Source organism: Adiantum capillus-veneris, chromosome 28, assembly GCF_014529385.1.
Source record: "Adiantum capillus-veneris isolate H3 chromosome 28, ASM1452938v2, whole genome shotgun sequence".
Classification (NCBI taxonomy): Eukaryota; Viridiplantae; Streptophyta; class Polypodiopsida; order Polypodiales; family Pteridaceae; genus Adiantum; species Adiantum capillus-veneris.
The window spans coordinates 126,835,504-126,847,897 of NC_140958.1; the positions used below are offsets into that span (position 1 = coordinate 126,835,504).

The window sequence follows — 12,394 nt, forward strand, 5'->3', positions numbered from 1 at the left end:
CCCTCCCAAGAACAGATCGTTCTTATGGAAGCCTATCTTCCATGTCCTTTGCACCCATTTGCATATCTTACCTGCAAGGCCGCTGATTACAAGGCATTCCTTGAACAAGCTAGCATGCTTTTTCTTGGATCTTGACAACTCTCACTTGTTTCACTATCACCCATTTTTGAGGACTAGGTGCTAGTGGTTTGACTTCGGGGACATCAAGGGCCGCTCTTTTCTTCAACCAATTGGAACTGGAGCATTGGCGACTAGATGGGCATAAGTGAGGAGGAGGAAGCAAAGAGAGGTTGAATTGGGGGGATGGGGTATGCTTTGGCTTGATTAAAAACAACCACCACCGTGTGACTCTCTCCTCTTCAAGATTGTCTCTCTTTATAATGCATGAAAAATACATTTAAGATTACTAGATTTAAAGAAGATCTCATGATATAGGATTGCAGATACTACAATATTTCCAAGCTCTACAAGATCTCCAAGCTCTCCCTGAGGGAGCTTATAGGAGTGTATGCCATAGCTTGCACAAGGAGAAAGAGGTCACTACCAATGCTTCCATTCACATTTTGAGACGAGAGACGAGGACAACAGCCTTCACAAAAAAGAGAGACGAAGTCCTGAAAAATAGTTCTTATGCTTTGTTATTGCAATGTCCTCATGCAATGGTGGAGTCTTTTGCACAAGGCACAATTTTGGTAACTATGAAATTCTTGGAGGCATTTGTAGAACACAATATGCAAGACCGAGCAGAAGAATTTTAATCGGGCCTTGTTTCGTGTTTGGCTTGTGAAGAAGCCTCTCCACCATAGGATGGCCTCTTTTTGGCACTATGGACACCTCTCATTTGGAAGGGATCTATAGTCCCAGATCATCAATGATCATGAACTGTTAGATTGCTTTAGGAAGTGCGTGAGAGGAGAGAGGCGGGGGGGGGGGGGGGGGGGTTTGAACCGACTACATTGCGATCTAGACCGATGACTTACCAATGCACCAACGCGTGCAAGTTGATACATGGCACTAACTTGGGCATTTATTATCGGTTCTGTGAAAAACCTAGTACACGCCAAGCTGGCATTGTGCTCACGCACAGTTCACACAATCAAGGATGCACTAGCCACCCATGTTGAGTTCACATGACAAATAGTCAACACCTACTTCACACTGAGCTCATAAACAACAAGCTCACGCCAAGTTAACATTTTGATTTAGAGTCGATTTTCTTGCCAATGTGGGACATGGATTTCGTGCCATAGATCCCCTCCAAAAGTGAGCTATCATTCATGGTGAGATGGTAGCCTACATACAAAGCGTCCAGTGTTTGGGAAAAGTGTGCGTCAACTTAGCCTCGAGCCGGTTGAAAACTCAAAACAACAGGTTGAAGGGGGATTCGCGAAGGAGAAGGAGAAAATCTGCTTGAAAATTTTAAGAAAATAGAAATGAATTGCAAAAAATTATGGTTATTTTTGAAAATTTCCTCTTTGAATCTACCCTAAATTATAGCATAAAGTTTGGAGACAGACGCTTGGAAAATCCAATTTTGCAAACATAGAAAATTCTCTCAAGGTTTTTAAATTTTGACTCGGAAGCTTGCACCACAAGTCGAGCATGAAAAAAAAAACTTATGGTTTCTTTGACATGAAATTTGAAAGAGTTGACTAGCAAGCGCATATAAAGAGCGCCCTTCCAACCGCCACCTGATATGAACACTGAGTTTTCTGCACATCTCGCGCCATCGCCATTTAACCAGCTGCTGCAAACGCCCTGCTCGCTCTCTCTACACGGCCTTAGATCTCCTAGCTGCGAAAAATCTCTTTGTTGCATGTGAGGTTCTGCTTCCCTCTACTTTCTCCTCTACTTATTATTGCTTCATACACAAGAATCTCAAGACCGATTCTTTGAAGGCTGCTTCTGATCAAACCCTTGTAGGGTGCATATTTACCCACCATGGATCCAGACACAGGACCTTCAGAAGAACATGCAGAAAAGAAGGAAATAGCGCCTGCAGATCGTGCTGTACCGTTCTTGAAGCTTTTCAGCTTTGCCTCGCCCCTCGATGTGGTGCTTATGCTCATTGGTAGTGTTGGAGGTGCCGTTAATGGTGTCAGTTTTCCCCTCATTGCCCTCCTCTTCGGTCAACTCATTGATGCATTTGGCAATAACAACAATACTGATGATACTCTTGACGCTGTTACTCGGGTATGAGCTTTTCTCTCATTCTTGCGCACATTTTGCTTTTGTGTGTGCGAGTCTGTGTGTGTTGTGAGAGAGAGGGAGACTTCCTTTGTTATTGAAGCTTACTTTGTTTTTAGGTCTCCTTGCGCTTCATCTACATCGGTATCGGAGCTTTAATAGCATCCTTTTCACGTAGGTTTTCTTAAATGTCGTTTGCTCTCATCCTTACTGTTGTGCGTAGAGTCACCAAGAAAACATTTTGTGTTTTTCTGCAGAGGTCACATGTTGGATGATAGCAGGTGAGCGGCAAGCCGCTCGTATACGTGGGCTTTATCTGAAGGCTATCTTGAGACAGGATGTGGCTTTTTTTGATCAGGAATCAGCTACAGGCGAGGTTGTGGGCAGAATGTCTGGTGATACTATCCTTATTCAAGATGCTATAGGAGAGAAGGTGAGTCTTGGCAGTGATGGAGCTTGTGTGAAAGCATGACTATATATTACACAAAGTAAAGCAAAAGAAGACATATTATTCGTGTTACTCACATATTATGAAAAGAAGATGCCTGTTAAGAGAAATCACGTAATTAGATTTAAATTACAATCACCATGTCTGAGAGCATGAACACAGATATAATGCCACATCCACTTGAGAATGAAATTGTGAAGTGTTGAATGGCTCACAGCTAAGTATTGTCATGTTTTAATTTTTTGGTTTTTTTGCGCCATGTGCTCTGTTCTGATGAAATTTTGAGACTGGTCCTGCAGGTTGGGAAAGTCATACAGCTGGCTTCAACCTTCATTGGAGGGTTTGCAGTGGCATTCATAAAGGGTTGGAAACTGACTTTAATGATGCTTGTTACCATTCCACCAATGGTTGTTGTGGGTGCAGCAATGATGACCTTTATTTCTAAAGCAACAAGTCGGGGTCAAACTGCTTATGCAGAGGCGGGAGATGTTGTAGAGCAATCGCTTGGTGCAATTAGAACAGTAAGTTGTCTCCTCTGGTTTAACCTTTACATCTTTTCTTAAAATTTGCTGCTGGAAATCTGGATCAGAAATCTCTCCATTTATTTTTTGGTTAATCAGGTAGCAGCTTTTGTTGGAGAAAAAAAGTCAATTGAAGCATACAGCAAGAAGCTCAAAGTTGCTTATGCGGCTTCCATTCGACAAGGAATTGCTACTGGGCTAGGGCTTGGCGCGTTTATGCTGATTATGTTTTGCTCTTATTCTTTGGCTTTTTGGTATGGTGCAAAGCTCATACTAAACTCAGGATATTCAGGTGGTGCAGTTGTGAATGTGGTTTTTGCTGTACTCATGGGAGGCATGTGAGTATTTTGTCAGAATGGTACCATTAAGGGGCTACTTTTTGTCTTTATCTTCTTGTTTTCTCAATCAAAGATTTCTTACAGGTCTTTGGGTCAAGCTTCACCTTCATTGAGTGCCTTTGGGGCTGGAAAAGCAGCAGCATACAAGATGTTTCAAGTTATTGATAGAGTGCCAGATATTGATGCTTTCAGCTTGACAGGGGAGGTCCCGAAGAACATAAGAGGGGAGATTGAGTTTAGAAATGTGGACTTCTCTTACCCAGCACGCGCAGATGTGAAGATTTTCTCAAACTTTTGCTTTCATGTACCTGAAGGGATTACTGCTGCCCTAGTTGGAGAGAGTGGAAGTGGGAAATCCACAGTGATCAGTTTGATCGAGAGGTTCTATGACCCACAGGGGGGCACCGTTTTACTTGACGGAGTGAATATAAAGAAATTGCAGCTGAAGTGGTTAAGACAGCAAATAGGGCTTGTAAGTCAAGAACCTGTTCTTTTTGGTACCTCCATCAAGGATAATATAGCATATGGGAAGGAGGGGGCAACCTTAGAGGAGATTAAGCAAGCTGCAGCATCAGCGAATGCATCGAATTTCATATCCCGACTCCCCAAGGTGTGCAACTGGTCAGACTGCTCCTGTGCTTGTATTGTATTGTTCATTTGTGCTTCTTATATCTGACATAGTTTCTTGTGCGACTAGGGTTACGACACGCTGGTGGGAGAACATGGCACACAATTGTCTGGAGGCCAAAAGCAAAGAGTTGCAATCGCACGTGCAATTCTTAAGAATCCTTGCATATTACTTCTTGATGAGGCCACGAGTGCATTAGATGCTGAGTCCGAGCGGCTAGTGCAGGAAGCTGTGGATAGAGTGATGATGGGCCGTACCACTGTCGTGGTGGCGCATCGGCTCACTACAGTAAGGAATGCTGACGTGATTGCTGTCATTCAACATGGGGCAATTGTTGAACAAGGTAGGTGCTTTTTCTCACTTACTTGATAAAGTCCGAGTTTGATTGCTGGTTAGTGCACAATGTTTGAAGCACAGTGTGAATTTTTCCATGTTGGGCTTTGAGGGTTTTAGGAATTGCCTGCATGTGCAAATATCTGTCTTTTGGCAGACTATGCTTTTAAAACAATTAAGGGAGTCTCCCATTTAATGCCAGGGAAGCACGAGGAGCTGCTACAAAGCACTACAGGAGCTTATTCTCAGCTTATACGCTTACAGCAAATGAACAGGGAGAAGGAATCAAAGGAAGATGCTGATGGTGGGGAAACCAGGTTGTCGTCGCAAAGATCTGAACGAAGAAGTGGAAGTCACAAGTTTTACCGAAGATCTTCCAGCGTGAATTCCGACTCAGATGGAAGCATCCGGTCAGCAAGTTTACATCAATCTAGAAAGGAGGTTGTTGAACACCATAGGAAAAACCTTCTAGGTTGGTGTGGACAAAAGGTTACAGAGGGGGATTTGGAAACTGGGGAAAAGAGACAGTCACTGCCAGAGGTTTCCATCTTCCGTCTAGCTTCATTGAATAAGCCAGAGACACCGATTTTCCTTCTAGGGGCGGCTGCTGCTGTTGCTAATGGATGTATTTTCCCAGTTTATGGGCTTCTTATGTCAAGGATAATCAAAACCTTTTTTGAGCCCCGTGACCAGTTGAAGAAGGATGCTAATTTTTGGGCATCAATGTTCTTAGTCATTGCTTGCGTTGCCTTCGCGGTCCTACCAGTACAAATAATCTGTTTCAGCATAGGTGGAAACAGATTGATTCAACGCATGAGACAGCTCACTTTTGAGAAGGTTTTACGGCAAGAGATCTCTTGGTTTGATGATCGTGAGAATGCAAGGTCTGTCTTTTCTTTCTTGCATTTTTATTCCTTTGTGCGTGCCACAAACATGTGAATTATGATTTAGCCTCTGCATTTGGAAAAGGCAACAAAAAATGGTTTTTGTAATGACAGTGGTGCCATAGGTGCTCGATTATCAGGAGATGCAGCACAAGTGAGGGCTATAGTGGGTGATACTTTGTCTCTTGCAGTGCAAAATTTTGCCTGTATTGTGGCTGCCCTTGCCATTGCTTTTTCTGCCAGTTGGCAGTTGTCTCTAGTAGTTCTTGCAATTGTACCTCTCTTAGGGCTGCAGGGCTTTGCGCATGTGAGATTTATGAAGGGCTTCAGTGCAGATGCGAAGGTAAACCCATACACCTTATGATGTACTGCCAGCCTATGATTCTGCCCACATCTTCTGACTGTTGGATTGGTGCTAAGCAGGTGATGTATGAAGATGCAAGTCAAGTGGCAACCGATGCTGTTGGCAGCATTCGCACTGTTGCATCTTTCTGTGCAGAAGATAAAGTGATGAGTCTGTACCACGACAAGTGTCGCTCTCCACTGCAGAAAGGTGTTCGCCAGGGGATCATGAGTGGTTCCGTTTTTGGATTTGCAAACTTTGTGATGTTTGCAGCCTACTCTCTATGTTTTTGGTTTGGGGCCAAGATGGTTCAAAAGGGAACAACAAACTTTGAAGATGTGTTCACAGTAAGTCCCTAGAGTTCCACAAGGTTTTTAATTGTGCTTTGAGATGTGGTGAAGAGAAATAAAATGTGTTGGTTTCATCAGGCATTTTTTGCTATCTCAATGGGTGCCATGAGTGTGACACAATCTACTAGTCTTCTTCCGGACGTATCAAATGCCAAGGCTGCTGTGAATTCAGTGTTTGCATTGCTGGATCGTCAATCAAAAATCGATTCTGCAGACAGCTCAGGCTTGACCTCCAGCCCCGACTCCGTGGTTGGGAACATCGAGTTTAGACATGTCAGCTTCAGATACCCAAGTCGGCCCGATGCCAAAGTTCTCCGAGATTTAAGTCTTTCAGTAAAAGCAGGAAAGGTGGGACTCAAATGCTTGCTTACAAATTTGTTTGTTTATTGGATAATCATTGTAGTGGGGTGCATTTCCCCCTTTTCTTTGTTCTTATTGATCACCTAGAATAAGTAAGGAAAAATGCTTTTCTTTGCTTTTATAAAGAAAAGCGCAAGTTTTAATAAACTCCTGATAGAATATCCTCCTGATATATATCTACAAGACTTCATAGTCCTTTGCATAGCTGATTTCGATGAGATTTTTAAATGGGGTGTAGACCTAAATATGAAGTGATGCTTTCAACACATGCGTATGCACACACAGAAGCAGTAGAAAGGTCTCTGCATCGGGTTTCTGTCATAGCTTTGAAGACAAGTTTAACAAATAACAAACTAGATAGCAAGATGGAGTACATATTATGGTGTCTTTATGATATGATGCTTTTGCAGACGGTGGCTCTTGTGGGAGAGAGTGGATGTGGAAAGTCTACGGTCATCGCCCTCTTGGAGAGATTTTACGATCCGGACTGTGGGCACATTTATCTGGATGGAACCGACATCAAGAACTTGCAGGTGAAATGGCTGCGGCAGCAGATGGGGTTGGTTGGGCAAGAACCACTGCTGTTCAATACAAGCATTCGTGAGAATATCACTTATGGAATGACGGGCCCTGTGTCGGAGGAGCAAGTTATAGAAGCGGCTCAGGCCTCGAATGCCCACAAATTCATCACAGAGCTTCCAGAAGGCTATGAAACATGTGTTGGGGAGCGAGGAATACAGCTTTCTGGAGGTCAGAAGCAAAGGGTAGCCATAGCTCGAGCAATTATCAAGAATCCCAAAATCTTGCTGTTGGACGAGGCTACCAGCGCATTAGATGCCGAATCGGAGCATGTAGTGCAGGAAGCATTGGAGAAAGTGATGCTGCAACGGTCGGTAATTGTCATCGCTCACCGTCTCTCCACAATTAAAAATGCAGATCTTATTGCTGTTGTCAAGAATGGTGTGGTGATAGAGCAAGGGAAGCATGAGGAGCTGATGCGTGCCAAGGACGGGGCGTATGCTACTCTGGTGAGGCTGCACATGACTTCCGCTTGAAGGAAGCCATTGTTTGGAGTATGTAGGCTCTCCTATGACAAATGTTGGAATGGCTTACAGTACATGAGAGCTCCTTTACTTTTAATTTTATGTTTCTAGCTTATATGCAGGCCTTGACTCTCAACACATGCTGCTTGTGTATGTAATTTTTTTTGTACTAGCCCAGTAGAGATGCAGCCCAAGTGCGGCTCGCTGGCAAGCCCCCATTTTTGAGAGTTGGATGAGGAGCAATTGTATCATCATCGGCATTGCATCGAGACGAAGGTATCAGCCTTAAGGAAGCTTGCATTCTACTTGAGATACATGGAAGACTGGGCATTGTTGTAAATTGTTGCCATGGCTTGGCAATGCCATAACAGGCTTGTAAAAACTTTAGAGAAAACTTTAAAAATTGGAAAGTTCGAGCAAGTTCTACTGCAGACAATTTCAAGAATATACTATATTTTCTCAAGCCATGTTCAAACTGTATAGATACAGCCAATGGGATTGAGCATGTAGTGTTAAGGTGTTTCTGTGGGTGCTTAAAGAACTGAGCTCCACCAAGAAAAAAGCAGGAAAATCTACCAAAATGCCCTCAAATTTCCAAAAATTCCCCTCATTTTTGGCAAATTTTGGCATAAACTCCCAAAATGCTTTGTCACAATTTATAGAACACCCCTTTGGCGATCTTGTAAAAATATTTTGTTGCGAGTCTTCATAGGAACGTTGATTCTTTCTTGACAGAAGAGAATAGAACTAGCGTTTTAAATGGTGATCTGTGTATGGATGAAACCCTTAATTATTTGTAGGCACAAATGCTACTACTTATGAGCTCATTGATGAAATCTTTGCATAAGACACTTTTAAAGTAGATTTGTTCCTGCTCTTTTGGGTGACAATTGTAATGTTTTGTTTCGCGCGCTTATGGTAGCCGGAGACCCGTATTATCAAATTGAAAAAAACTATGTGAAAATTGGACCAATCCATCCAAAATTGATACTAAGGGTATTTTTGGAATTTTAAAAAATTACAAGGGTATTTTGTAAATTATTCGTTGGTACTGAGCAAGGGAGTGTAAGGCTATGGTCACGTGAGGCTTAGTTTCCGTCACAAGCTTTGACACGTTGCAGCTTTTGACCTGCTTAGTAGCTCAACTATGCCTAAAAAGGCATAGTTGCAAAAACAATTCTGGTCGCCACAGCTTTGCATTGAGTTTCTCTCTCTTGCTTGCGCCCGGCTCTCCCTCTCTCTACTTCCTGCTCCCGGTCTTCGCTCTGCACTCCTGTCAGACGCTCGCCAGGCTTACAGGTAACTAAGTCTCGCGTGACCACGCCCTAACGTACTGGGCTCACTCTAAAAAAAATTACCACTTTTCTTTGAAGATCCCTAGATTCCCTCAACCCCCCTTGCCTTCTTCCTTGCCTGTGTATGGTGGTTGCGTCTCTCTCCCCTCCCCTTGCGTCACCTTCGTATATAGACTCCACCTCTTCCCCCTCTTCTCAACCCCCCCCCCCCCCCCCCCCCCCAAGCCACCACATCTAGATTCTGACCCTGTTGAAGGGTCAAGACAACTCGTGTTAGTATACACTCATTCGCATGTAAATTGGTAACGCAGAGAAGAGGTGCTCTCTCTCTCTCTCTCTCTCTCTCTCATGATTTTCATTGTTCTCTCCCCCATATCCCTCAACTTGTGCAAGACCTGCTTCCCTCATCGTCGAGGTTGTCCTAATAAGATCCATCATCCACAACGAAATAAAACCGCCGTGTACTCTGTGCGTAAGATAATGAAGAAGATGTCGTCCGTTGTGCAAGAGAGAAAGAGAGCCCTCGTAAAAAGAGAGAGAGAGCGATGGGCCTCTGGATTCTTCTCTATAGAAGTCGAGAGAGGGAAAGAGAGCACACGTGCCATTTTCTCTAAATAGACGAAGAGAGAGACAAAGAGTCAACTCTGGATACCCTCAACCTTCTAGTAACCCTCTGTATTCTCAACATTCTCTTAATACTCTATTTTTTGGCTTGCCCAAAGGGCAGAGGCTATAGTGATGCCTTCTTGTTTTGTTGATTAAAATAGAAAAATAGTTAAGTTATATTTTCAAGCATTTTTTGATAGACCAAAAATGTTCATTGGTTAACATAAGATAGTGGGCACTCATTTAAATAAAGAGTGTCTAAATCTAAATCTAATGATGGACATGTATTGAATTTTGAAATATGAAACGAATGCTCATTTATCAAGGAAAGAATTTTGGACTCCTTTTGAAAAGATGAAACGTTGAAAGCATTAGAGGTTAAATGTAAAAAATTGCAAAAATTCAAGAAAAGTAATTTTCTGGTGGTGGTAAAGTGAGAGACAATTTTTATTGTGTGGAGGTAGGGTTAAGAGGATGTTTCTTATCACTAGTTGAATTTATCTTTTGAGGGTCTCTCTCTTCAAATTTTAAAACCCATCATTTTGTAGTGTACTTTTGCATCATCTACTTTGTCGGTTATGCACATTTTTCCTTCATATATGTAGTTTTTCCAATAGGATTTTTTGTTATGCTTGCACAGATGTGAAACTGCACCTTTCAGTTAAATGTCAATGGATTTGTGCATGACATTTGTTTTTTTGATCTTGTAGCAACTTGAAGAAGAGAAAGCAGGCTGCAAGCAAGGAGCGTAAGGCCAAAAAGCCTTTTCAGGCTTCACTCCCCTCAACCCATCTGTTACCCCTCCTTGGCCCTGTGGATGGCGTCGTCTCTAGTGGTGCTCTTTCCATGGCTTTTCCCATTCGGGTGGCTCTCGCTTGTGCAGCTGCGCTTGCAAACACGCGAGTGTTGGGGTTGGCAGTTTGAATCGCTATGGTGGGGAAGGGTTTCTTTTAATGCGTGTTCGTTATTTTGTTTGCGGCTTGCAATGCTGATGGGTTTTGGCGTTCTGTAGTGCGGCTTGCAATGCTGGTGTATTTGTTGAGGCGGGTCTCACCTTGGTGCAGGAGGATCGGCCTATGAGCGACACCGCTAGCGATGGATATCAGCATGCTACAGGGCGCATGGGCATCTCATTGGTGCTGTTTTCTGAGCGATCTTGATGTGTGCAAGCCATAACGCTGGCGAATCTTGATGTGCAACAGAACTGCGTCGTGCAAACGATAGATCTCGACTTGCTGCAAGCCACATGCATGGCGGATCTCGATGTGCTGCAGAACTGCAGTCTGTGGATGTAAGATCTGGCCTTGAGGTTCACTGAGCTGGTAGTTGGACATGACATAGGTGACTGTTCTCAGGACTGTAGTAGGGTACTGAGGAAGGCGGCCAAGTTGCTGGAGGCGTCAACCGTAGCTTCTACTCCAGGCTCCAGCTCTTCTTTGCGCGCTTTGCATGACGAGCAACTCCTCTCTTTCCGGCCTTGGTTGGCAGCTCATTCGCGACCCTCTGTTGATCATGGCACTAGGCCTAAATCCCTTTTTGGCCTCTTGGAACCCAGCACAAGGCAACTCCTTCTCTGCCACATATTCAGCTCTATAGTAGTCTGTAACTCTCTTATCCTCCTGCTACATTTCCAGCTCCATAGCCTGAGTTATCTCCTCAGTGTTTTTGCTTCCCATTTACACAGATGTTTGATGCAGGTATGTCACCCTCGCCCTTTCCTTGTGTGAGGTCCTTTACGGCTCTAGATCTAGGTCGAGGTTTATGTATTGATGGGCTTTTGGATGCATGAAGTGAAATGTGGTTCAGGAATCAAGCCTTGCCTCACTAGTGCGTGCAGAGCTTTCTTTCGATAGCACAGGATGACAACTTTCTTCCGACAGCACATGATGACATTGCTACCCATGACCTTCGCGCTCCGTGCGTGATTCCACACTCCAGCATGCTTTTTTCTTGCCTCTAAGGCAATGAATATAGCCACCATCATGGCTGTGGGCATGCCATATTTCTTGCTTCCCGTCAAGAATACCACATGGCTGGCTGAATTGTAATGCACCTGCAGCTTGCTTGTCATGGTGTCAGTATTCCTTAGTTAACTGCCCTCCTCCCAGCAAGCTTTAGACATGCATATTGGGAGGCCCCAGATGGAGGCTGATAGTCCTCAACAAGAGCCCTCAGTTAACTGCCCTCCTGCCAGCAAACTTTAGATAGGCATATTGTGAGGCCCCAGATGGAGGCTGATAGTCCTCAACAAGAGCCCTCAGTGGTTGCACTATGGAGTGCCCCCATTTCCTCATTCCTTTCCCCCCGGGCCCCCTTAATTTGCCGGCCGCGATTCTCATTTGTTTTTGTTTGTTCACATCTACGGATGTGTTTTTTGTTCTTGGTTGTTCGCATCCATGGTCTTGTGTTTCTGTATTCTTGCAAGTGTCTGCCCTTCCATAATGTTTCCAATGTAATGCTTTTTGTTGGTGAGCAATAGGTCGCTAAACCTTTGCACCTGTGAGAGCACCCATCCTCATTCAGGGAACACGATCTGAGCTTGATCTCTCACAATGGATCACCCAAGAAGCTGGTTTCAAGATTTTGGTCTTTTCCTTTAGGAGTTGAGCAAATGGGTCGGTAAAGCTACACATGGAACATTTATGATACACCCTCACTGAGTGCATTAGCACGGTTCAGGCAATGTCGCTTGGGATCACCAAAGCAACTCCATGGAGGGTGCCCCTACAGGCTCGATGACACCTTACAGACCGTTTGGGACAGAGTAGGGTGCTTCTCTCTTTTCCATTGAGCTTACTGTCTGTAGAGGCGATTTTGGATGTCTGGGCCAGCAGGTTTGGTCTCTTGTACAGGGTATGCCAGGGGAACTGCATAAGTTGTGGATACTCACAGGACAGGTTTTTCTATGGCAGTGGTTGGATTCAGGAGGGTGGACCTCTATGCCTCCTCTCTTGAGGATCCTCCTACTTTGGTGTCCTTTTTCAAGTACAATGTGGATCTCACCCGCCACACTTACATCAAGGGCTAGCCAACGAGGTGTAAGACGGGTTGAGGCATT

At 44.1% G+C, this 12,394-nt stretch overlaps 1 protein-coding gene across 1 annotated transcript; it reads left to right on the plus strand.

Annotated features, from left to right (window-relative positions):
* The first annotated feature begins 1,699 nt into the window (after window positions 1-1,699).
* LOC147421274 (ABC transporter B family member 3-like) lies at window positions 1,700-7,550 on the plus strand. Its single transcript, XM_086503882.1, has 12 exons — window positions 1,700-2,193; window positions 2,307-2,361; window positions 2,445-2,620; window positions 2,935-3,156; window positions 3,256-3,494; window positions 3,579-4,104; window positions 4,192-4,465; window positions 4,658-5,339; window positions 5,454-5,682; window positions 5,763-6,029; window positions 6,111-6,380; window positions 6,803-7,550. Exons 1-12 carry the CDS (start codon window positions 1,942-1,944, stop codon window positions 7,445-7,447), a joined length of 3,837 nt encoding a protein of 1,278 aa, XP_086360008.1. The 5' UTR covers window positions 1,700-1,941; the 3' UTR covers window positions 7,448-7,550.
* Window positions 7,551-12,394: the final 4,844 nt, after the last annotated feature.